The sequence below is a fragment of the Nuphar pumila genome, chromosome 6 (assembly GCF_984573655.1).
Source record: "Nuphar pumila chromosome 6, dmNupPumi1.hap1.1, whole genome shotgun sequence".
Lineage (NCBI taxonomy): Eukaryota > Viridiplantae > Streptophyta > Magnoliopsida > Nymphaeales > Nymphaeaceae > Nuphar > Nuphar pumila.
The window spans coordinates 29,587,146-29,612,250 of record NC_143254.1 but is presented as its reverse complement, the minus strand read 5'-3'; the positions used below and the strand labels follow the sequence as shown (position 1 = coordinate 29,612,250).

The following is a 25,105-nucleotide window of genomic DNA, read 5'->3' as shown; positions in this document are numbered from 1 at the left end:
CTGGCCCAGACTCGGCTCGGTTAGTAGAGTTCAGTCTGCCCTCAGGATGAGCTTCACGAACCGAGCTGAGCTCGGCTCAAGCCCCCCGGACTCGAGCCGAGCCTGAGCACCGTTTTACTTGGGTGAGCCAAGCTTGAACATGCCAAGCTCGGCTGGTGTGCATCCCTACTTAAGAGGTCTCTGTTTGGCAGTTTCCAGAAAAACAGAGGTTCACATCGGAATATCACCGCATTCACTTCCAAGTGATGAATCTAACTCCCTTTTTATAAGGAAATCCATAAACGTATGGCTCTTTTGTGGGATTAGGGGCAAAAGGTTGGCTCTTAAATGGAATTTTCCCCCAAAAAAGAGCATAGATAAGATGACCATCAGTAGCATCTACAAGTCAAGCCAGCAGTTTCACACTTACAAAGCTAGAATTGTGGCAATAAATAGAAAAATATAGCGATGCAAGGACAAATGCTATCACATCATTAGCCATGCGGTTCATTCTATGAACACAAGAAGTCTGTGATGCAAAATTGATGACATTTTGGGTATAAGTTTTCAATTCTACAAAACCTTTACCATAAACACCACTGAGGCTCTGACCGGTTTATTTGTAACGCTGCGGCAAAATAAGGATTCACAAATACGAGCGAAAGTGGATAATAGTATGATGAATTGTAAAGAAAAGAAAAATGAATAATGCATTTCGTACATATTGATATACATAGTAATATGAACAAGGGAATTATAACAGGTTCACAGCCACCAAAATACAAATGAAAAGGTACCTCCACATAGTAAAACAATATTACAACAGAAATTCTCTTGAACTTTATCAGTGATGCAACAGGGGAAGGATTAGCCGCAAGCATGTTGCAACAGAAAACCAGTATGGGATGGGCTACTGCAGTGAATTATAGAACAGAATCAGCACAACTGATATGCCAATAATAATAGGCAGACCAGTTACCAAGTATAGCACACCATATCCCTGCAAGCGCATTGATATTTTTATGTCAGATATGATGGTGAACACCAGAAAAAAAAATCATAAGAATGAGAATCAACTGGACGAGGCAAACCACTGCCGGAGGCACTTCAGTTTCTTCATCATCATCATCTTCAGCAGACTCGATCTCTGCTGCTGTGTCCCAGTCAATGTTGAGTCTTTTGGCAGCCAATGCAGGGTCAATGCCAGTGTCTGTTGCTTTCGCATACAGTGATTTTTTAGGCTTCCGCTTCGTTGCTTCAACCTAAGTAGTGAGGGAAAATAAATGATGCAAAAACAAAGGTTGGATAGGAATGAAAGCATCATAGAAAATTATGTATGAGACTTGTGCTTTTGACTCTAGGACAGGACCACACTCGTCATCAAAATGAGAGGCAATAAAGATGGCATTTAAAAGCAAATCCTGCAAATAGATATAAGGGGAATTTTTCAATCAAACATTTCCTCTAGTCATTTCCAGACTGCTTGAGCTCTCTAATTCAAATGCATTTCACTGGCCTGAAATACACAGAACCACAGAAGTTCAAACTAAAAATGACATCAGATGAGTCATCAGAAAAGAGTTTCAGGTGAGAATCCACAATATACAAAGTCATGTTATTCTTTTGAATGAAGTCATCACCAAGATAAATTGTTCCAGTGCTTTGGGAAGATGGGTTGATGGAGGTGATGGTGGAGGCTGTAGAGGTAAAGCTGGAAGGAAAGAAACCAAGTTGTAGAGGATCCTAGGTTAAATGACCTATGTCCAGATGCGGTAAATAATGGATTATAGATATCCTTCTTTTAACCTCATTCTTCACCAACTAAATGTGGTCAACTTGATAGAGAAGGCCTCAAGCTGCACATGCACACGAGTTTCTATTTGGGGATGAATGAAAAGTGGGGATTGTGGTGCTTTGAAAGATGGCCTGATGATGGTGATAGTGTGAAATGAACAAATACAAATACAATAGAATGCCACTAAGGGCTACACGAGAGCACAAATACAAAAAGGGCCACCAATGGACCAATTACAATCTCACAAAGGAGATAATCACCAAACACAAATCACAAAGAAAACACTGAAAAAATAATATGTATTGAACCACAAAAATGCTTAGAAAAGCATCATTAACTGCAAGGTATAGTGTGTCTTTAAATAGGCACACTTAAAGACACATGGGCTGGTCCAACGTCTTTAGGCACACTTAAAGACATATGGGCTGGTCCAACTAAACGTTGGACCAGCCCCAACGGCTATGTCTAGTTGGACTGGCCCAACAGCTATATTGATTACAATATTTAAAAAAGAAAAACAAAAATAATTTCAGTCAGCCCCTAGTGGACTGACACCTATTACATAAGCGAAAAGACTGAAATACCCTTGATGGGTATTTCAGTTTACATAAAAGAACAGAATATGTATATATATACAACATATTTTAACATAGTGTTGGCTCCAGAGGTAGTGTTGGAAGGAAAGAAGCCAAAGTTTTAGAGGATTTTAAGAGGTGGTTAGGTTTTCTTTTTCTTTTTTTTTCATTAATGATGGGGAAAACACTGGTTTTTAGGATCAATGGGAGGAATTCTCATTCACCGCCTCCTTTCCAGGATCCACCAGCATGATGTATTCACTGCAAAAACCAGACGGGATCTTGAAATAGTCCAGGAGAATTTGTGGTAAACCAAAAGCAAAAGGTATATAAATTGTCTCTTTTTTGGGGAGAGTTTCTTAAAAAGAACCATCCTAGTATACAACAAAACTAAAAGTAACCAATATTCAGAGGAACAACCTAAACATAAAAAAGTACTCGTCTTTGAGATTGGATAACCATCAGGTTGTTTATCCTAAAAAATCCATGACACAAATCCAGGATGATACAAGAAATAACCATTTTTGTTAACAAAGTAAAAGGAGACAATGAAATAATACAGTTATTTACTAGAATATGAGAGAAGACTTGTAGGAAGTTTCAGACAAAAAGCATATGGAAAAACTCAAGTTGCTGATTTCTACACCAAGTACAAGTAAAACATGTCAATTGAGTAGCTGATCAGAATAGTTTGACGACATCAGATCTGTCGGGAACTGGTGTTTTCATCAACATCTTCATTAGCAGTAAGTAATTATTTCAAGATGTGTTAAATATGATGCATGAAGTAGAAGAGAAGATTGGAATGATGTGTTAGGAACCACCATAGTGTGGTTGAGCCTACTGTGAGTCTCGATATACCAGTTGCCAATCATCTTGAAGAATCACATACACAGGAACAACAAACAGTACCAAAGAGTATCCAACATAGTAAGCTATAATCTCAATAAATACTGCACAATTAGCCTTTTTTCAAGTTTATTATGCTTTTTGTACCTCAAGATTAGGCCATTGCATCATTTCCTCAGCAAGCTTACGAAGAACAACACGGTTTTCAGGAATTCTTCCCTCATTAACCTACAACAATGAGTCCACTGAAGGCGGTTAACAAATGAATGAGGCAAAGATTAGCAGTTGAGGCAATAGATGATCACTTTATGAAACAGATAAGCTTTCTAGTACTACCCAGTAACGCATAAGCACAAGATTTTTAATTGAATGCCATACAGACCATAGAAAACAGTTTGAGAATGTATTCTACAAGCAAAGTATGGTCAACAGATGATTTATCAACAATAGCCCAAAGCCTTTCTGAAAGGTGCACAGCATAACAGTTGTTGCCTTTTCCATCATAGACATGCTTCATTTTGCAAAAAGATATACCTTAAATAAAAGTAAACCATGTGTATTTGATAGTGGACCAAGAGAATTTAGAAGAAAAAATTGGTATCATCAACCACAACTTCCCAAGTGAGATGTGACGATGAGATGCATGAATACAATGAACCCACCGCCATTCTAAAAGAAAAGTATGGTTAACAGATGATTTATCAACAGTAACCCAAAGCCTTTTGAAAAGTGAACATCATAACAGTTGCATTTTCCATCATTCACATGTTTCATTTTGTAAAAGCATATACCTTAATTAAAAGGAGATCATGTGTATGTGATGGCGGACGAAGAGAATTTAGAAGAAAAAATTGGTATCATCAACCACAACTCCTCATGAGAGGTGACGATGATGCATGAATACAACAAACCCACTGCAATTCTAGGCACAAAATGATACTCTCTTTTTTTTTCATCCAATCCAATCCTGAAACCCCTAAGTTTAGGGTGCAAAGACAATCAAATCATAGAAATATGGCCTCACTGATTTTTTAGTTAGTTGTTTAAAAGAAGACAAAGAATAATGATTTTGTTTTTTCATTCATAGTTGCTGATGGCTTCATCCACTGAATGCCATGAACATGAAATAACACAATAGTTTAAATATGATCTGATAGGATAATTCTCTAGTTACATGAGAATAATATTTTTTCATTTCTTTTACTTTTGTTTTAATCTTTCTTTCTATCTTCAAAACAATTTTGAGAAGCTGAAGTAATATCATAATTTTAGATCATGAAAAACAATTCAAGCTATAAAACTAAAAAGAAAAGAGAAGTCAAATAACTTTCTGAAACTGTAGAATCTTATCCATCAAATAAAATTTGTGCTTGATTCTTCCTCCTAAAGGAATAGAGATCGATACTTCTGATCTAAACATCAGATTGAATCCTGTGTAACATGCTTATAAGAAGAAAACTAAAAGATGGAGAATTGCCTTAAACAGCCATTAAAAATATCCCGAGAATATCATATTTGAATATTTGAAATTACAGGATCACCATTAAGACCAAAGGTAGACGATATCACATGAGCAATCAAGATATTTGACTTAGCATTTCTAGTGAATGGCAAGCAGAAAAGAAACATTGAAAAAACTTGTACAATACCCTACAGTCGTAATACATTTCCTTTCCAGCTTCTTTCCCACTATTTCCCATTCTTGTATTTATGACAGGGTATTAATTTTAACCAACACTAGATATTGTTTCATGATGGAAACCTTATGAAACCACTGGATGAAATTTCCAATATATGGCCTGTTATTATACAGCAGAAGAGATAGTTGATAGCACCCTCAAGGAATCCAACAGAAATGAATGAGAATCAAGCATCCGGAGAGCTACGTCAAATAGGTGTGGGCGCGGATGCGGCAATGTGGCACTTTCAAAAAGCTTGAGTGCGGGGGGTGTGGGGAGGGTATATATATATATATATATATATTAACAGTTTTAAGTTAACATTATGTGTATATGTGTGCATTTATGTATTTATATATATAATATAGATAAGACTGGACTCGGTTAAGGTTAACTGAATCTACTTTTGGACAGAAATGGACCTCAGTGTGGTTGACTTCACCTGACACAAAGGAAGCCATGTCCAAGTGTCGCACTCGCATGGGTGCGGGTGCAACGTGGGTGCAGTGCCCTGTTAGAAGAGTCTGTGTAAAATAGCTGGGGAGCTAGGATGTGGTGGGAAGAGAGAGAGAGAGAGAGAGTCTAGGGTCTGGTTCGAGGTAGACGAACCTCCACAATTTTCATTCAATAGCAAAAAGCACACTTTGCAATTAGGACTCCAACCTTTATTTATTCAGCCATAACAGAGTTGATCGTAACTCCTTACCCGACCCATTAGATCTACACTACCCAAGACCCGACTATACTCTCCCAAGTCTCAAACTATGATTTGACGATGCTTGACTCTTGATAGCAACCGGATGCTATCAATAGCTCAGTACTTGCACAAGATTAGTACAAGGAAAAACCAGAACATATAGATTACTAGAATATACATGTACACAAAAGGAATGGCATAGTGCAAAGTGAAGTGCATACATCTTCCAAAGCAGCCACTAGTTCATCCCTGGTTACATAGTCCAAATCATCAACACCTAAAGTTTGCCTTCTCTCGGCTTCTATTGGATCTTCAATCATCAAGGTTAATTTGACCTGAAACCAAAAGAACAAAATAAACACTTTCATTGGTTTATGGTACAAATAAGATCAATCTGGCTAACAAAAGTGAATGTGATTGTTAGACTAGTTCCATCATTGCTTTGTTGACATCATCTATCCTAAAATTGCAAAAGAGGCAAAACATCAAGAAAGAGACATAACAGCAGGTAAGTGAATACAGAAGGGAAATCTTGCTTATGAACAGCAAGCCAAATACAGTTGATTAGGCACTAAAATTTTGAGGGTTTTGAACAGTGAAATGAATAAGGATAGCTTTGTATCATTTGTCTGTTTATAATACAATGGTTGTGTATAAGACAGCAAAAACACAAACTAGCATACATAAAGGACCAATTTTGCTGATCAAATGATGTATGGAGGAATTTGAAACATGAAGGTTGTGAGTATCTTATAAACCAGAATGCTGTGACTAGTGTATAAACCAGAATTGGACTATGCACATGGCTGTAATATTATCTAATATGTCTGATTTCAAATTCTCTAATATTCTCTGAAGCACATTTGCGACCAATCCAGCCTTGGCACCTTGCAATCTGACCACCAAAAATTCACAATTCTAAACTCCACTAAAAGGTAATAGAGTTTACTGATGGGAATTACATGGCGGAGCTTGTCAATTCAAGGTTTTTCCAGAGGGCTGAGACAAGGTTCAAAGATAATTATGGCAATCATAATATTCATCACATGGATATGGACTCGGACATGGATACAATATGTATCCGAGATACAAATATATGATTTTTATGATATAAAAATATTTTCAATAGTTTTAATAAATAAATATATATTTATTAATCATAAATACATAAAATATAAATCAGATACATGTCATAGCATGTCCATGTGTCATGTCCCCTAGACATGGCACTCCAAATAACGTGTCCCTATGACATAGCCCTAAGGATGCCCTCTCTATTTGTGTATGCGGTCCTTTGAACTCTACGGAAACTGGTTGCCGAGATGGGAGTTAAAGCATTTGCTAAAATCATGGTCAAACTACCTTAATGGTGGATGTTTGGAAGTGGTAGCTGGGATGGGAGTTTATGCATTTCGGAGAAGTGAGACCCCTTCCCTTTCGTATTGGTATTAAATCATGGATTTGGTAACTACCACCTCCTAGAGATGGTAGCTGCCAAATCCAGGAATTGGCATCTACCCTTTTTCCAAATGCATAAACTCCCACCGAGATTTGGCAGCTACCCTTTTTCCAAATGCATAAACTCCCACCGACTGCCACTTTCCAAATGGACTTCCACAAGCTGGAACCATGCTTTCAAAATAGTGCATTTTGTCCTCTTTACGGTTGAACCAAGTTACGATGCGTCACTGCTTCCACTTAAGCTCCTTTCACATTCCCCATTCAACATTATCCCATTTACCTATCGTTGCTAGTTGTTCATGAACATCCTTCACTTCCAATGTTGGTCTGCATTCCAGATAACTCTTGTTCCCATGCACACAGTTGCAAGAGTCACTCATGCATAGGTACAACCGTATAAGAAAAAAGAAATCTGTGACCTTGTAATGTTCAGGGCACAAGTAAACGTCTTAGCTCATCACAAAATTAACCTTTAGATGCACAGATTCTAACTGATAAGAGGCTTTTGTGAGAAGAAATACATCTCAAATAAGCATCTTGTATGTATAGAAGCAACAATGCGTGAAAATGTTCAGAGGGAATGAGATTAGTTTATCAACTTTGCACCACTAACATAGGCAAGAAAATCAAGATTAGTTTATGATAGAGGGGTCCACTTTGTTTCATACATTTTGTGGAAACAGAACACCTCTAGGAAAACCAATGATACTGTGTGCATAAAAAATGTATTGGGTACGCCATGCTCCCAAGTAATCAATTCCAAATCAGAGACAGCATCACTAAGATAAGCTCCTTCAGCATCCATCTTCCGTTTGTGTCAAAAAGTCTCATTGTGATTGAAAATCATCAAATAATGCTCAAAATAGTCAAACTTCATTTAAAAAAAAAACTTTCCACTGATGATAAGTAATAGCATCTTGACCAACGTATAGCCCTGAGGAAGATCCTGAAAGCTCATAGGAACGAATATGAGTAACCCAATTGCAATTGAAATCTACTCCACGCGTACCAAACTTAGCATACACGAATCCAAATTCTTCATTGTTTGAAAGTGTAAACCGACCATCTGTAACTTCTCTATATTCTCACATCATTCACATAATTTTGTATGAGAGAGAGAGAGAGTACCTCACCAAACAGCATGTCTCTGTTCTTTTTGAGGAGCTCCAAGACCTTCAAAATCGAAAGAACTAAAATCAACAACACCCAATGAGAGAGAGAGAGAGAGAGAGAGAGACCATCTTGATCTGACGGATGCAGTCGAGGTCCTCCTCGGTGGGTTCAAGAGGAAAGGCACCAACTTGGGCGTCCTGCTGCTCCTGTGCGGAAGATGAGGCCAGGGCGACGACGCGCCTCCTGGCTGCCGCCGGACGATGCCTGAGCGCACCGCCAGCAGACCAACGACGGTGGTGGTGATGGTGAGCAGAAAAAGAGGTAGAACAAGAAGAAGAAGGTCTGGCGTAGAGAGAGTTTCTGGAGGGAAAATGAGGGACGAAGGCGGCCCTCCCATGGCACCCAGCAACCACCTCCATGCCCTCTCTCTCTCTCTCTCTCTCTCTCTCTCTCTCTTCACCACCAACGCCAACGGATAGCGCTTACCTCTCTCTCTCTCTCTCTCTCTCTCTCTCTCTCTCTCTCTCTCTTGCGCATGCTTATCTCAGTGAGTGTGTGCTTACTTTTGTTTGATGGGGGGGATGCAGAAAATGATTATCTGAATTCTGGTTGTGCTTATAAAACCAGGCTAAATGCTGACACAATTAGCTGGTTGGGTTTATTCAACAACTAGTTCATACTTTTTTAACGGGTAAGAAATAACTGGTTTGGCTTGACGTTTGGGTGAATTTGGAGTTACTTTTACGGCTTCTCACTTACATCTTCTCACAGTGGACCCCTCTTAGAACAAGTTATGAAAATGCCAACAAAATAAAATCAGGCAGAGCATTGTCTTGCTGCCACGTCTGCAAACCTATGTATTTTTTCTGCATAAAAGATTCAAAAATAGATGAGCCACACAACTTCAATCACAATGCGCAAGGAAGAGAGCTGTTTCTTCGAATCAATGTTATCAGTATCGGCCCATCGGCAGAAAATGGATACTCTTCACCTCTGAATCGGTTATTTTTTAATAAAAATAAATATTTTATATTATTTTAATAGTTTTAATACTTATCACGCAAAGATTAACACATAATATTTTTTATTATTTTTTGGCTGATACAAAATGATTCACTTGAGTATAGTATCGGCATATACAGCCTAATAGGTGGCCAAACGATTCAGGGCCAATACCGATACTGACAACATTGCTTCAAATACACGCACAAAATATATAGAAGAGCAACAACAACAACGCCTTCCTTCATCCCAAACAATTGGGGTCGGCGATATGAACCAAAAAGAAAATCATTTTGGGTCTTTCACATGAATCCTTCTCCTCCAATCATTTCTATTCACTGTCATGTCCTCGGTGGGGTTCAAAGCATTCATATTCTTTTTTATCATCCCCATTCAAGTCTTCTTAGGCCTACCCCAACTTCTTTTAGCTAATATATTTTTTCATTTCTACTGGAGCATCATCAGGCCTTCACCAAATATGCCCAAACCATCGTAAAGGATTCTCACTCATCTTATTTTCAATGGATGCAATGCCTACCCTTCTTACGTATTTTCTCGTTCCGAATCTTATCTTTTAGTGTCTTTCCACACATCCGTCGAAGTATACACATCGGAGTTACACTCATTTTTTGAATATGATGTCTCTTGGCAGCCCAACATTCCGTACCATATAGTAAAGCGGGTCTAATTGTCATCCTATAAAACTCTCTTCAACCGCAATGGCATTCTATGATCGCACAACACTCCAGTTGTACTTTTTCATTTCATCCACCTAACCTTAATCCTATTATTTACATCTCCATCAATTTATCTATTCTTTTGAATGATAGATCCCAAATATTTGAAACAGTCATCCACCGCTATTTCTTGCTCACCAAAATATATAGAAGAGCAACTTCATATAAATGGATCCCTTAAACATCGGATGCAAGTGAATGAGATCCGGGTTGGACCTCCAAATATATTGTTGTTTGATACGGATACTTAAAATAAGGTCCAAGAACATGCTCGGATTGGATTTTGATTTGACTAACAGGACTCTTTTATAATCCAAAACCTGCAATTTATGTTGGATATATTGCCAGATTTCGGTTAAATCTGATCCATTTATAACCTTATGTGCAAAAGGCTTTTTTTTTTTAATTTTTACTTTTTTTCTTACAACAAACACCATAGATGTGATCTATATGCTTTTATTATTGGAAACCGGCTTTTTGTGTCATGAAAAATCTAACCTATAGGTTTTTTGGATGATCCAAAAATCAACAACTATGAAGGCATTGATTTTTTTTACTCATAAAAGGGAGTTTTTTATGAAAAAATATGATCCTGTGGTCGATTCTCACTAAATCTAACATGCTGAACACATTTATGAGGTTAAACTGAGTCAAAACAGCTCAGATCATGAGATTCCAACTCTATTGTAGGTATAATTGATTGTATCAAGTATATATTCCTTATTTGAAAAAAGTTTTGCTTTAGGTCCTCCTTACATCTTCTTGTAAGGAGTGGCTTCGTGTCCAAAAAGTGTAAGTTGAAACTGGCAAGGCTTAAATAAAGATGGAATTATATTGGCAAAAAGTCTCCTGAATTTTTTAAAATTTTTATTAATATACTGGTAGGGCTCCAGCTCCAAAATAAAAAAGGTTCTCAACGTTACAAGATATCAACATTTTATTCCTGAAACTTCTCTCAATAAGTGGAAAGATTGTTTATGTTTTTCTTCTCTGCTTGAAACCTTATCAAATCATTATGTATCATCTTAAGAGTATGTGTTTAAACATGTTTTGTTTTGTTTTTAGAAAGAAAGTATGGTCTTTTATGCACTAATGATTTCCTCAATTTCTAATGGATGATCCTTTTTCATTCAAAATATAATTCTTTTAAAATGTGAAAGACAATGAAACTATCAAGCGAATTCATTTTGATACAAAGAGAATCAAGCTTTATGAAAGTGATCATTCTATAAAGTTTTAAAAGTATGAAAGAATTGTGTAGTTTTGTGCTTTGAAAGTGATCTTCCTCAAAATGGGTGCTTCAAAACTTCTTACAAGCTTCCTACAAGTATGATTTCTTTAAGGTGTACATGAAAAGAGAGCAGTCATCATCAAATATGCCATCACCACCGCACATCTTACTCGACCCAGGGGACATGGGACCCACATCTCACAGTTCTCAAGTGAGATGAATGGTCGGAATTGAATATAAAAAGTCCAAAGATTGGGGTTTTGGACTCACATGGGTTGGTGAAGGTCTGAACCATTGACACCATTAAACCTAACAGTCATGCTACTTAGTCTAATTCGAGTGGACCCTAATGACATTCGAATGTTATTCGGGTTGGCATCATTCTTCTCTTACCCGGATATCTGGTTTGGATTGGGCAGCTGAGACACCCAAACCATTAACAATAATTGTTGGTCGCCTACAAAAATAGAAGGCGAGTTGTTGGTGATTAATTGTTAGATGGTTAGCTGTTGTTAAGTATATGACTCTTATAAGACGACGTACTGATGATAACTTCTTTGAAAGAACAAATTTAATGTGTTATTGTGCTAATATGAGATTAAGACCAGGCAAAACAATCGAGCCAAGTTTGCACACAGGTTGAGCATACTATTTTTTGAACGAGCCAAGCTTTAAGATGCACCATGAATATTGAACTCTTGACTTCTTTCAATTTGAAAGCCTTAAGCGGGTCCACCTAGACAGGGCAAACTTGAAATACCCCATCAAGTAGCATTGTGAGAGACGCTCCCTCTGGCTCTATTAGCATGGATGCAACATGAATATTGAAAAATACTGTTGCCGTTGTATCACGTGTAAACTGAACACCCTTTCTACCTGTTGATTTCCACCAAAGCACATTTGCATCTCTCGTTACACTGAAAATTGGCAGATCTTAGTGGGAACTCAGGTCTGGGGACCCTGGTCTGGTATGAAATTTCACAAACCATATCCTGCTTCATATATTAATCAGATCTTTTGAATCTAAACCTAAATTCTAATTGAACCTCCTTGTTAATCACCGAACCCTAACCCCAGGTTATACCTTAACCATTGACACCCCTAATTTTTGTGTTTCTGTGTGTCATCCCTTCCTTTTTTTTTTTTTTTTAAGAAGTGTGGCATGCCTTTTTGTTGTGGGCTCCACAGAAAAAGCCTCTTGATGCAACTTTTAAAAATTTGTTAGTGTAAACCGTGCATCAAATTTTAAATAACTGATTCACACTAGTGGTGAAGTTTGGGTAGAACTCAGAGAATAAGTTTATAACATTTGTACTCTACATAAGAACGAGTTTTATTGCCTTAAATAAAATGTAAATAAAATGAACTATCATATTATAGAGGTTTGAGTATAAATAAAAATTATTATAACCCAATAAATTAAATGACCTGCAACCCTAAAAAACTAAAAATAAAGAAAATCAAAAATTTACAAGGCTTTGTTCGCTCGTGATCTAGCTTTCTTGGTCTGCACGTGTACGGCCCTTGCTGTCGTGTTTTAATCAACAATCTTATACCCCACATACAAAACACAAAACCATAAAATAAATGACACAAATAGTCCACTTAATATAGTTAATGTTAGTTGTAGAAAATAAAGATTAAATCTAAAATAAAATGACACAGGAATCTAAATATATCTAATTCTAAAAGAAATCAAACTCTAGACTAAAATTCAATGAAGCACTAATTTAAATAATAATAATAATAATAATAAAGAAACTAACTAAAGAAAAACAGTTAGCATACAAAAATCAAAATCAATCATGCCTCTTTTTTTTTCGAATATGATTAGATTTGACAATTCTATGCAGGCCTGACACACATGCTGAATCCAACCAAATTTGATTTGATCCGATCAAAGCTAGCCCGATCTCCACTCAGTTCAATAGCTCAAAAAATAAAAATATGCGCAATTTGAAAGTGATGTTCAATGGACGCAGATCAGGCATGATCAAGACCAAATCTGCATGTTGTCGCGCTGGTAGCCGACTGAATTGGATAAACCAAAAAATGAAAATGTAAGCAGATTGCCAACCAAACTGGCAAGGCAGACTATTCGAGGCAGATCAATTGTTGAGCAATAAAATCAAATCAGATCTGTCGATTATGGTAGATCTAATAAAAAATTTATCAAACCAAATTGGCTTGATTTGGCCAGTCGGTTTGGAGCTAACCAAAAATATGTAGATTGGGTTTGCCTGCTGCTAGTAGCAGATTTGGTCAGATTTGATCAGATGATTAGATCGATCGATCAAAAGAAAAAGAGTAGCTTAAGTGATTTTTTTCTATTTAATCCAAATAAAAGAAAACTAACCTATGCTAGGAAAATAAATTAATAAGGGACTTATACTATGTAGCAAACTAATAAAAAGAAAAACTAATACAATGAATGAGACTACCTATATGCAACAATATGTAAAGGGGGAGAGGAAGCACACGTGGGGTTCACCTCCGATGGATTGGGAAGAACAGAGTGGTCTTCCCATGATGATCTCACACGTCACACAGCACCTCCGATAAAAAAAGAAGAAAGTTCCCAACCGGCAAGAAAAAGAAAGAAGAAAAAGATAGGAGAAAAAAGGAAGAGAGGAGAGAGGGGGTCAGCTGAGAGAGAAAGAGAGAGAGAGAGAAGGGCATGTTTTTCTATGAGGAAAAGATCCCCCCCTCTCTCTAAATCATCATATTTATAAAGTTAATTAAGGTTAAGGGGTGTTTTCAACATTTTTTCTAAAAGAGTATCTTAATTTTCCAAAATTTTACAAAACCTCATCTTTCAAAAAGTAATTTTTAAAAACATGTTAATAAAAACTATAATTTAAAAAAAAAAAACTCACGTTGGTACAAACTTGTTTATTTTTTTCTCTGTAATTAAGATCAATTGCTACCCTGCAGGACCATGCACAAACATCAGTTAAACATAGGTTTTTAATGTTAATTTTGCACAAAATTATGCATACAAAATATATAAAATTATGAAAAAATTATGCATGTTCAAATTCTCTCATGCTTATCATTTGTTAGTCCTTGAGCAAACTTGCCCTTAACCAAAGCAAAGCAAAATATGCAAAATCAATAACCTAACTCACTTTCGTAGGAATCACAGTTGCATTTAGCATATGCAACAAGCACTTTAAACCCCTGGGTTACCCTAGTGGACGAGTAAGGTCTCGTAAGGGTTTGCAGTGGTACTACCCACAAACATCGTTGTCATGTATATATAAGAATTTTTTTAAAAAGCATTAGACAGTTAAAAAATTTGTTTAAACAAATATTTCATGCAATTACATTTTCATAATATATTTTGAGTTTTAACATGCCGTCATAGAAGAAAAACTTTTTCTTTTACTTTTTAAAAAAAATGCAATTATCTATGCTTTTTTTTTAGAAAATCAAGTACAATCATGCTATTACTCATTCATCATCACTTGTATGTTTTCTGCATAGTTTTCTTTTCACAATTATTTCTAAGCAATGAATTTTCATTCAGGTCTTGCTATTATTTTTTTTCTTTTTCTTTTTCTTTTTCTTTTTCAAATTTTTACACTTTTTCACTTTTTTTTTAGTTGAGCACTATATCAATTCTCAGGTTTTTGTGACCCGTGTAACGAGCTTCAAGTCAATGACTCTCAGGTTAGACGATCTTAGGGCACCAGATACAGAGTATCCCTCAGACTTAATTGCTCGAGTCACTAGACCTTAGATTTTCATAGTTATGTATAATCATCTTCTTGTTGTATGCAATGTCGACATCTATTAGGCTCTCTATTATATCTATGTAAAGGGCTTTCGTACCGGTGGCTTCCAAGTCAGATGACTTTAAGGCACCAAGTGTAAACACCCCTCAAGCTTTACTTGCTCGAACCAAATAGGCCATAGATATTGACTAAACAAAGAAGTGATCTTCTTCGTTGTCCTTTTCAACATGGAAAGCAAACACTTCAACTTGTGTCTAAGCCCAGCTACTAGGGACCAATCAAGACATTCAAAAACTCAACGTGTGCACCTTTTATTTTGAAGTTCTTATTTTTTTATATTTTTTATTTGCTTAGTTTTTCAAAAATAAAGCTATGCATATTCATATTTGTGATTCAAAACAAACTCTAACATTCATATACAATCTTTTCTTTGAAATCTACATAAATAACCACTCTTTCTAGATTAGTTTCAGAAAAAAAAATTACATGGGGCTTAAAAATTCTCTAACATGTCAAATTATGTAAAACATTCATATATACTTAAAAACTTATTTCTCAACGCTTAATCTTATGAGTTTTTATTAAAACATATAAATGAACAGAAAAAAAATTGGGTGTGCATAGTATACCCTCCCCTATGCTTAAATGACACAGCTCCCAGTGGCACTCTCCCATGATTATATGCAACAGAATAAATGCACACTAGAGAACAAAAGAAACATGAGAGAAATGATAGGTATCACCTGATGTATGTGATAGAACTCTGCATGCGTTGATTTATGCCTCAATCGTACACCACCACCAGGCAAATGTAGATGCATGATTTTCTATCGAATTGGCTCTGTAGGTGCTCCTTGAGAGACTCCAAGTTGTCATGTCACCTGTAACCCATAAATACTATCCAAGAAGTGAAATGTATACCTGATCTATCATTCATGCTCATAGAACAAAAAAAAAAGTAGCAAAAACTACTTAGTTACAAAAAACTGCACTATATTTTACATCACAGGTTTCTGAGTTTCTCAGAAATCACATAGGTTGCTTCCCAAAAAGCGTTAAGTTTTACATCTTCAGTCAGACAGATCTCTATTTACCTTTCATCGTCCATGAGATTAATAGACTCAAGGTCATGCTCAATTAGGAGGTTTGAGATATATGGTTTCATCCTTTGTTCTGTCCACTATGTGTCCTAAAACTATACCCTGTTGGACATTGAAATGGCTATTTTCTCGGCTATGAATGAGATTAGTCTCTATGCATTTTTGAAGAACTTTTTAAAATTGATGGAGACAATCCTCAACTAATGAGCCATAAACCAAAAAGGTTATTCATGCAAATTTTCATCTATGGTGGATCAAATTGCTCCTATTAAGGATTAATGTCATCTACATGAAAACATTCATCATTTCTTGCCAGTCTCATGGTAGTATCAAAGGTGTTTAATCATATTTTCTTGTTATCAAATGAGACATCCATCACCCCAGTACGACAATTAGTACAAGCATTGACAGTGACCAAGAATGGTCAGCCCAGAATGATAGGGGTCTGACGAACGACATCAGTGTCTTCCATATCCAGAAAAATAAAATCAACAAGGAAATAAGAATCTTCGACCTTGACCAACACATCCTTCAATATTGCATGAGAAATCTTGGTAGACTTGCCAACCAATTGTAGGCTGGTCGAGGTGGATTTCATGTCCCCAATCCCAAAAGTATCATACAGAGAACCCGACAATATATTTATATTGGCCCCAAGATCGAGCAAAGCACACTCAATGGTTATGTTTCCTATAATATAATAGATGATCGATGCCCCAGGATCCTTGAGTTTTGGTGGAGCTTGGTGCTGAAACATTGAGCTCACTTGCTCAGTCAAGAAGATCTTCTTGGGTAGAGATCTTGATTTTTGTTTCTGAGTACAAAGTTTTTTAAGAAACTTTGCATATGCAGGCACTTGTTGGATGACATCTAACATGGGGAGGTTTATTTGTACATGCTTGAAGATCTCAAGCATCTCTTACATTTTTACCCCTTGCTTGCCAAAGGACTTCAGCTTCTCAAGTGCTTCAGGAAAGGGAGCTTTAGGTATATATGATTTGGAAGGCTCTAGTTGTGAAGCCTTTCCACTTTTCTGGGATGAATCTAAGGGGACCGAGTGATCATTCTTCTGTCTCTAAAACTCTTCAGTCATCTCTTTGGTACCATGAAATTCATTTTCACTCCTAAGGGTAGTGATAGCCTTAACCTGCTCTTAGTGCGAATCAGCCATATGCAGGTCATGGATAGGTTCTTTTCTCCTAGGATTGACCATCAGTTGACTAGGTAGCATTCCCTCGTTACGCCTGCTTAACGCTTCGGCAAGTTGTCCCATCTGTGTCTCTAGTTTTGCTATTAACTGGGTGTGTGAGTTCAGATTTGCCTTTATGTCAGCAAAAGCCTGAAACATTTTGTCTTCAAAGGTTTGACTAGAAGTATGCTCTTGAGACTGAGGTTGGCTAAACATAGGTTGAGCTTGGAGGAAGTTGGGTCTCTGGTAGCTTGATTGATAGCCACCTGGCCTAACCTTGGTCTGGGAAGGAGCAGGGTTGTTGTTGTGGATTTCTCCATGCAAAGTTAAGGTGGTTCCGCCAACCCGGATTATAAGTAGGTGCATATGGATCATGCACTGGTCTGGCAAAATCTTGGGCAGCAATCACCTGCTCCTGAACAAACTCAAGTTAGTGAGGTGCTACCGGACAGTCTATTATATAGTGTGCAGGGCTAGCACATAACTCGTACACTTGACTCACTTAGTTTATTGTAGTTGAGCCGACTAACTATTGATCCACTTTTCTAGCCAACTGGTCAACTTTGATTTGCAGCTATTGGTTAGACCCAACTTCTAAAATTTCTCCTTTTTTAGGACCACTTGGATCAGATGTGGTCCTATCAAACCTCGAAGATGAGGCATGGTGCATGGAGTTATCGCTCAATGTTTCAAAAAGCGAGCATGCTTTGTCTTCATTTTTTAGCATGAATATACCCCCATAAGCAACATCCACCATTTAATGGTTCTTTTCAGTAAGACCGTCATAAAAATATTACACCAATTGTCATTTAGGTACTTGGTGGTTAGGGCATCTTCTCAAAAGGTCCTTAAGCATTTCCCATGTTTCATGGAATTGCTCTCCTTCCAACTGCAAGAAGCTAGTGATTGCTTTTCTGTACTGATTTGTTTTACTAATAGAAAATTATTTCTTTAAAAATACTTTTTAAAGTTGTTCCCATGTAGTAATTCGAATCGAGTCAATAGACTTTAACCAATGCTTCACCTTATCTTTCAAAGAGAAAGAAAATAGCGTACGTCATAAAGCATCATCGCCAAAGTTGTGAATTTGCATAGTTGAGAAATTTTTTAGGAATTCATCAAGGCGGCGATACGGATCCTCATTACTAAGACCGTAGAAAGATGAAAGCATTTGAATAATGCTAGCCTTGAACTCAAAGGTGTTTGCCCCTACATCCGGTCTTATGATGTAAGAGGCTGGGGAGTACCCATTAGGGATGAAGTACTCTCCAAGTGGGTGTGTTGAGACTTCCTCACCCATTGCTCTAGCTTATAGTGAGTGGCTCCTAAACAACTGTTTCAGATTGGGAAGCGTGATTTAGAGCTAGGGGTCCTAGGAGTGTCGCCCTTGCATATACTGCAGTTGGACCTGGAATAGCAAACATCCTAAAAATTGGTTTTCTACCTACACTAGTGTGCAATCGCGATCAAACTATACAACAAAGTAAGTAAGAAAATATAGAAATCAACAATCATCACTCAAATACAAATATAAAGCATGAAAGTAAACTACGTATGTGGTCACCTAAAATGGTAGCCTAGTACGTGGGCCATGCAGAAAAATTAAACTGGCTCTATGGTTTGCACTCAATGTGGTTGTAACGCCCCAAAAATCCAGGACTTGTAACTTTTAGAATAGTTTAGAAAGCTTTGAAATCATACACTTATCAGCGAAAAATGATATTTTTAAAACAACAAGTCGATGGACCTTGAGCAAATTACAGCGTAAACTTTCCTTTACCGAATTTTCACAACTATTGAAATCAAATGGTTTTAAAATGCAATTTCAATGATTGAGAATTTGTTTGTTGAAACCAAGAAGAAGTTTACTAAAACAGTTTTAGTAACTCAAGGTTTAATAAAAAGAGAAATTTTGAAATATACTTTATACCAAATTTACCAACATGTCCTCAGGAGCGAAACGTCAGGGAAAGAGCTCTATCTTGATCTCATCACGCCATCGTGTCATCGCAGACTATATTACCTATCCATTTTCTACCCATCAAATGGATCAGTTTCACTAAAAACTGGTAGGTGCACATACAGGACTATATAGAACATAGTTAAGCAAAATAATTTAATATGTCAAGTAGACAGGCAATTATATAGCAATTTAATTTCAACAGATTCATGGAGTAACTATCATGAGCAAAATGCTAAAACTATTACAAGCATTTCACTGGCACAAGTAGGCTAATTATTATAAGCAAACCACTGCATAAGCAAGCAAAATACGATGCAACATCAACCACACACACAATTTCATAAGTATTGAAACACGTTGCATGCTATAGCTTTCATACGTGCATAACTCAACAAATTATGTGATCGGATTTAAATTATGTTTCGATATTAATTGGCCAAGTGGGTACGCATAAGGCATGACTCTAGAAACAGCCTAGACTGATCCGGGGGTTTATTATGCTATGTATTTTAAGATAACCCGGATAGCTGACTGAGTCCGCACCTAAGGGGACGGTCAGTGACCAAGAGAGAAATCCCCAAAGCAGCATAAACAATGGATGCATCCCGAACATGGAGAGCTACCACCTAGGATAATTATGGTAGTCCCTTTCCCCTAACTCTGATGACTGGGGAAGCCGAATCTTTTGCTCGTGACTGCCATTAATGGCTTGTCCATTAAAGTTTTTGTACCTTTCTGTCATCTCCTGATAGGAGTCAACGATTCGAATGAGTACATCAGGGGTAGTTAACTGAAGACCCATTCTACATACTCTGGTCTTTCGACCCAACTTGAGTATCTTGCCGGTGATAGCAGAAATCATCACTTATTTAGGTGATCTCAGCATTTTGTTATTTGCACTCATCAAGGTTGCCACAACCTACTCATCTAATCATCGCAACGTAAGAAGACGTACTTGTCAAAAAAATACAGACATACTTGTCAAAAGTACGACTACGATAAAAGGGATATGGTTTCACCAAAGAAACCCCAACATATATTATCTGCATAAGAAGTAACGCAACACAATTTGACAAGATAAGTCTTGAATTCATTTCAACAATATTTTGCATATTTCATGATACAAGGTCGTCTCAGATCTCTCGTCCGATCAACAAAGTACTTAACATGCCGTGCATGTCTAAAAGTACGCAACACCGAAAAAGGGAGGTGCATAGGCTTCTCAAAAGGAACACACAACTTCATAACGATCCAAAGAATATAATAGTGCTCATTTGGCACGATTCATCATTAAAAGCCACAATGCCACATTAAGTCATTCACACAAGGCACAACACTATCAATCTTGCATCCAAAATTTATCTTAGTATCGACATGTGACACTAGATTGATAGATGAAGAATGGGTCCTTCAACAGAACCCCACTCATTCATAGGCTCGTGCCCTTGATCGGGGTTATTCGAATTGGGTCGCAACTCGAATCGGGGTTATAAAATCTTTCTTCCAAGTGTGTGGACCTGGGAGGGCCCAAATATGACTTTGCAATCCGACAGGACTTAAAACTTAACTTTGCAAAAGTTGTGCATTTTGAAGAGTACTGGGTTTGCAGAAGGAAATCCTCTTTAAAAGAACTGTAGTGCACAAGCGCAACTTCTAGTGTTTTGAAAACAACTGAAATCAGGTTAGGCACAAGACTACATTTATGTAAGTATATATTTACCATAAGTGTGAGCATATGCAGATTATAACATGACAACAAGCAACTCTCGACTTGCAATGCCGCACATCGAGCGAAAAGCACATAAGTAACACACGAGGTACCAAAACCATACCTTGACCACTTAGATAGGCAAACACATAAGGTCATAAGTAATACACGAGACACGAAGTCGTACCTCACTCAAAGGAAACGTGCAGGCAAAAATGGATGCAAGCAAACAAGGGCATATGTATTTCAAGAAATACGAAACCACACCTCAACTCATAAGCAACTATGCAAAATAATGATCGAAGAATGAAATTGTACATCGACCCATAGGAACGTACAGGCAAGTGTATATGCAAGCAATTAAGGGCATAAGTATTGCAAAAAGTACGAAACCGCCTTCAACCACATAAGCAAATACGCAAATTAATACTCAAAGAGTAAAATCATACCTCGACTCATAAATATGCAGACAAGAAAATATGCAATGCAGAAGCAATATAAATCTAAGCATATCTAGCATGGGCATCTTAATTATTTCAACTTAAATAGGTTCATTTATTGCCCTTTGTGCAATTTTACCCTACCTCAGAATGTTGTGAGGTTGCGATAGTCTCTGAACGTAGGCAAGCACGAGCCACGAAGGGCGAAAAGGGTCCAACGTTCAACCTGCGATGCTAAGAACACTAGCAATATGCACTAATACAAATGAGAAGTGGGTCCAGTAAGACCTGTTGAGGTACCGGACCCCAAATACGAGGGTAGGCAAGGAGCTTAGCTCCTTGCAGAAGAGGGACAGAGGCAACAAGGCAGGGAGCCCGAGGTTTTCTGCTTGTTGGGACAGTAAAGGGTAGAGGAACAGGGGTAGTAGAGCCCCCTGTCAACAAAGCAAATGGCAAGGGGTGCAAAGCCCCTTATCGGCAAAACAAGAGAGACAGGGGGAGCAGAGCCCCCTATCAACAAAGCAAACGGCAGCGGCCTTCTGCCGATAAGACAAAAAGGACAGGGGGGAACGAAGCCCCTATGTCGACACAAACAGCAAGGGGGGGTTGAGCCCTCTGCCGGCAAGACAAGAGGGATAGAGGGGGACAGAGCCCCCTGTTGACACCATGAACGACAGGGAGCTCTGCCCCCCTGCTGGCAAGGAAAGATGGACAGGGGGAACAGAGCCCCCTGTCGACACAATGAATGGTAGGGGCTCCGCTCCCCTGCCGGCAAAGAAAGATGGACAGAGGGAACGGAGCCCCCTGTCGACATAATGAACGGCAGGGGCTCCGCCCCCTGCCAGCAAGGAAAGAGGGACAGGGGGAACAGAGCCCCCTGTCGACACAATGAACGGCAGGGGCTCTGCTCCCCTGCCGGCAAAGAAAGATGGACTGGGGGAACGGATCCCTCTGTCGACATAATGAACGGCAGGGGCTTCGCCCCCTGCCAACAAGGAAAGAGGGACAGGGGGAACGGAGCTCCCTGTCGACACAATGAACGGCAGGGGCTCCGCTCCCCTACCGGCAAAGAAAGATGGACAGGGGGAACGGAGCCCTTTGTCTACACAATAAGCAACAGTCGGGGGGGGCGAGGTTTACCTGAGGAGAAGAAAGGCGGGTGGAGGCCGTCAGCGCGGTAGCCGGAGGTCGCTGCTCGCAGCAAAGAGGAGGGAGAAGAAGGTGGTGGGGGGTGAAGACCGGCAGCGAGTGGTCGCTGGAGACAGCGATCGCAGAGGACGAGAGGAGGCAATGGGGTTTGCAAGAAACGGCGTCGGCACAAGGAGAGCGAGGAGGAGCAGACTCGAGAGGGAGGCATGCCCCCTCTACCCTTCTGCGGTGCTTTTAAAGAGCTCGTGGGGGGGCTGAAATTCGGGGAAACCCTCAAGGGTTTCCCTTATCTGCCGAGGGGGGTGGAGCGGTGCAGGTGAGGTGTGGCGCACAGGGGAGGGTTTTGTTTTAAAACCCTCACCCTGCGTCGGGTTTTAAAACCCCAACAAGGGCGGGCCTGGGTCGGGTCCCGACCCGACCCGGATCCGACTTTTTTTTTTTAACGTGGGTTTTACATCCTACCCCTCTTAAAAGAATTTCGTCCGCGAAATATCATTAAAAGATTATCTGCAACAATCTGGTTCTTAGTTAATTGCTGTTAATGAGGATGCACTATATGTGTGAGTGATCCGAAACATGTATGCTTTTAAAGTAGTTAGGACAACACATAAAAAAATTCCTGAGAAAGGTTCGAAGCCAACAACTTGATCAAACAAAATGTGAGTGATTTTGTTAATAATTTTTGTCTTCGCAAGAGTTTATTTGGAGCCACATCGAGGGTTTGGCAGAAGGCTATAAGAATGTTTATTCGTCACCTTCTACTATATTCGATACGAATGAAGAGACACAATGAGACATTGCTCTAGTTTGTTTACGTTCCTTGAACGGGGGTTTCTGTATTTTATCATAATCAGGTTGTCGTTAGTTACCCTTACTATTTCTAACATACTCTTAGTGCGGAATAGCCTCAACTTATCCCCATAACTTAAGGCTTTACATGGCCAGTTGTCCTATCTTCGCTTAAGTTATCATTCATAGAATGGCCCTAACTTTCATAGAAGACAAAAACATATCCTTGTATCAAGATCTAGAATCAGTAAGGATCTGATTTCTAATCTAAAACCAATATGTAATCATGCTACAATAGAAAGTCAAATTTAAAGATTCATAACTGGCTATATCAAATGCTCTCAGAAGAGCATCCTAACACACCATAGTTCTCTACGAAATCAAAATCTACAAGTTCCACGTTGGATCACCTGGTCTAGGAAATGTACGATTTCACAAGGAATTACCGCCCTAGATGGTTTACCTGGTCTTGGACAAATATACTTTCTCACAGGAATTCGCCGTTTTTGCGGCTACCCGATCTTGGACAGTGTACTTCCTCACAGAGATCCACCACTCTAGTCGGATTACCTGATCTTGATCATAGATGCCCTCGCAGAGAATCCTTTGTGAACAAGGTCCTCAATAGGTACCATAATCCGTGATGCATACATCAAAACAAACAACCGCTCTCAGGGTCAATAGCCACCAATAATGGGCAAAAGCATACATATCATCAATACGCATCATCACTTCATCTAGCACATAAATCAAAAATCACACCTTTCACCAATAAAGTTTCATGAATCATAGTTCACTATTGAACTTAAACATATATTGCATACTTTCAAAATTTGAGGTCACATGCATTTTAATCATATCATACAAAAGCATATTATCCTATGCATTATATCATTGCCACCAGGAGCATTGCATTATCCAAATCTAACCTCAAAGCATGAGTTCTATACAATGTGATCATGTATATTTTAAGAATCAACTAAACATCAAAATATGTAATTTCTACGCAGTTCGAGTTATGCACACCGAATTTAAGTCATATATGCATCTAAGACATTCAGATCATTGCATCATCTTCATAAGCATTCACAATTTTTACATCAAATCACATTCAACTATATTCAGCATGAAACACACGCACATACCTCCTAAGTAATTTAGTTAGACATTCATGCATCTTCAATATACTTACTCATACAATCACAATGCAATCCTCTGCAATACAACTACGTAGGCGTGATGTATCATCAAAAACTAAGCGTTTGTAGTCGTGAGGTGTCATTCCTCTAAATAGTCTAAACTAATAATTTGTAGATGTATAAGTCAACCACCTAAAAGTTAATCATTTGTAGGCGTAACAAGTCAATCAATCAGTTGTAGGCGTGACATGTCATTTACCTGCATAAGCATCATAATCATAAGGGTCTAGGTTAAACAAAATTTATACATAATTTCATTAATAAACTTTTACTTGACAAGATCCGTACTGAAAAATAAAAAGTCTTACCCAAACTTATTAAAGTGTTTATTCGCTAATTCTCTACCTAATCCGTCATGATGAAAATAAACACGATTCACTACTTTCATTGCTACTAGTGAGGCAGCTTGGGTTGTTGTTGCTGACTTTTCTTCGCGGTTCGCTTCTTCAGATCTGCTTCCTTCTTGCGACAAACTCTAGCGAAATGCCCCATCTTTCCGCAATAGAAACAACCTCCAGTGTCTCGAGGGCATGGTTGTCCAGGATGACCATAATTACACTTCGAGCATTTTCGACTTGACGATCGATGTAGCTTGATTCCTTTGCCTTGCTTTTGTTTTTTAGATGGGGATCTCTGCATTCTATCATTGGCAAGTCGGCATTTGCTAACTTCCTTACTACCAACTGACTTTTTGTTCTGAATATCTTTAACTT

The 25,105-nt window shown here is 38.3% G+C and overlaps 1 protein-coding gene across 1 annotated transcript; it reads right to left on the bottom strand.

Annotated features, from left to right (window-relative positions):
* Positions 1-663: 663 nt before the first annotated feature.
* On the bottom strand, positions 664-8,692 carry CEST (death domain associated protein). The gene is made up of 6 exons (XM_090011458.1): positions 8,274-8,692; positions 8,164-8,208; positions 5,796-5,909; positions 3,346-3,426; positions 1,071-1,241; positions 664-979 (listed from the first exon to the last, which is right to left on the bottom strand). The coding sequence occupies exons 1-6, from the start codon at positions 8,565-8,567 to the stop codon at positions 890-892; spliced, it is 795 nt and encodes a 264-aa protein (XP_089867584.1). The 5' UTR covers positions 8,568-8,692; the 3' UTR covers positions 664-889.
* Positions 8,693-25,105: the final 16,413 nt, after the last annotated feature.

What these genes read in the sequence shown, in the direction of transcription:
- CEST (XM_090011458.1), bottom strand. Translation starts at nt 8,567, where the DNA reads ATGGAGGTGGTTGCTGGGTGCCATGGGAGGGCCGCCTTCGTCCCTCAT. An exon ending in TGCAATGGCCTAATCTTGAG is followed by an intron (nt 1,242 to 3,345) that starts GTACAAAAAGCA and finishes CTCACTACTTAG; the next exon opens with GTTGAAGCAACGAAGCGGAA. An exon ending in CTGAAGTGCCTCCGGCAGTG is followed by an intron (nt 980 to 1,070) that starts GTTTGCCTCGTC and finishes ATGCGCTTGCAG; the next exon opens with GGATATGGTGTGCTATACTT.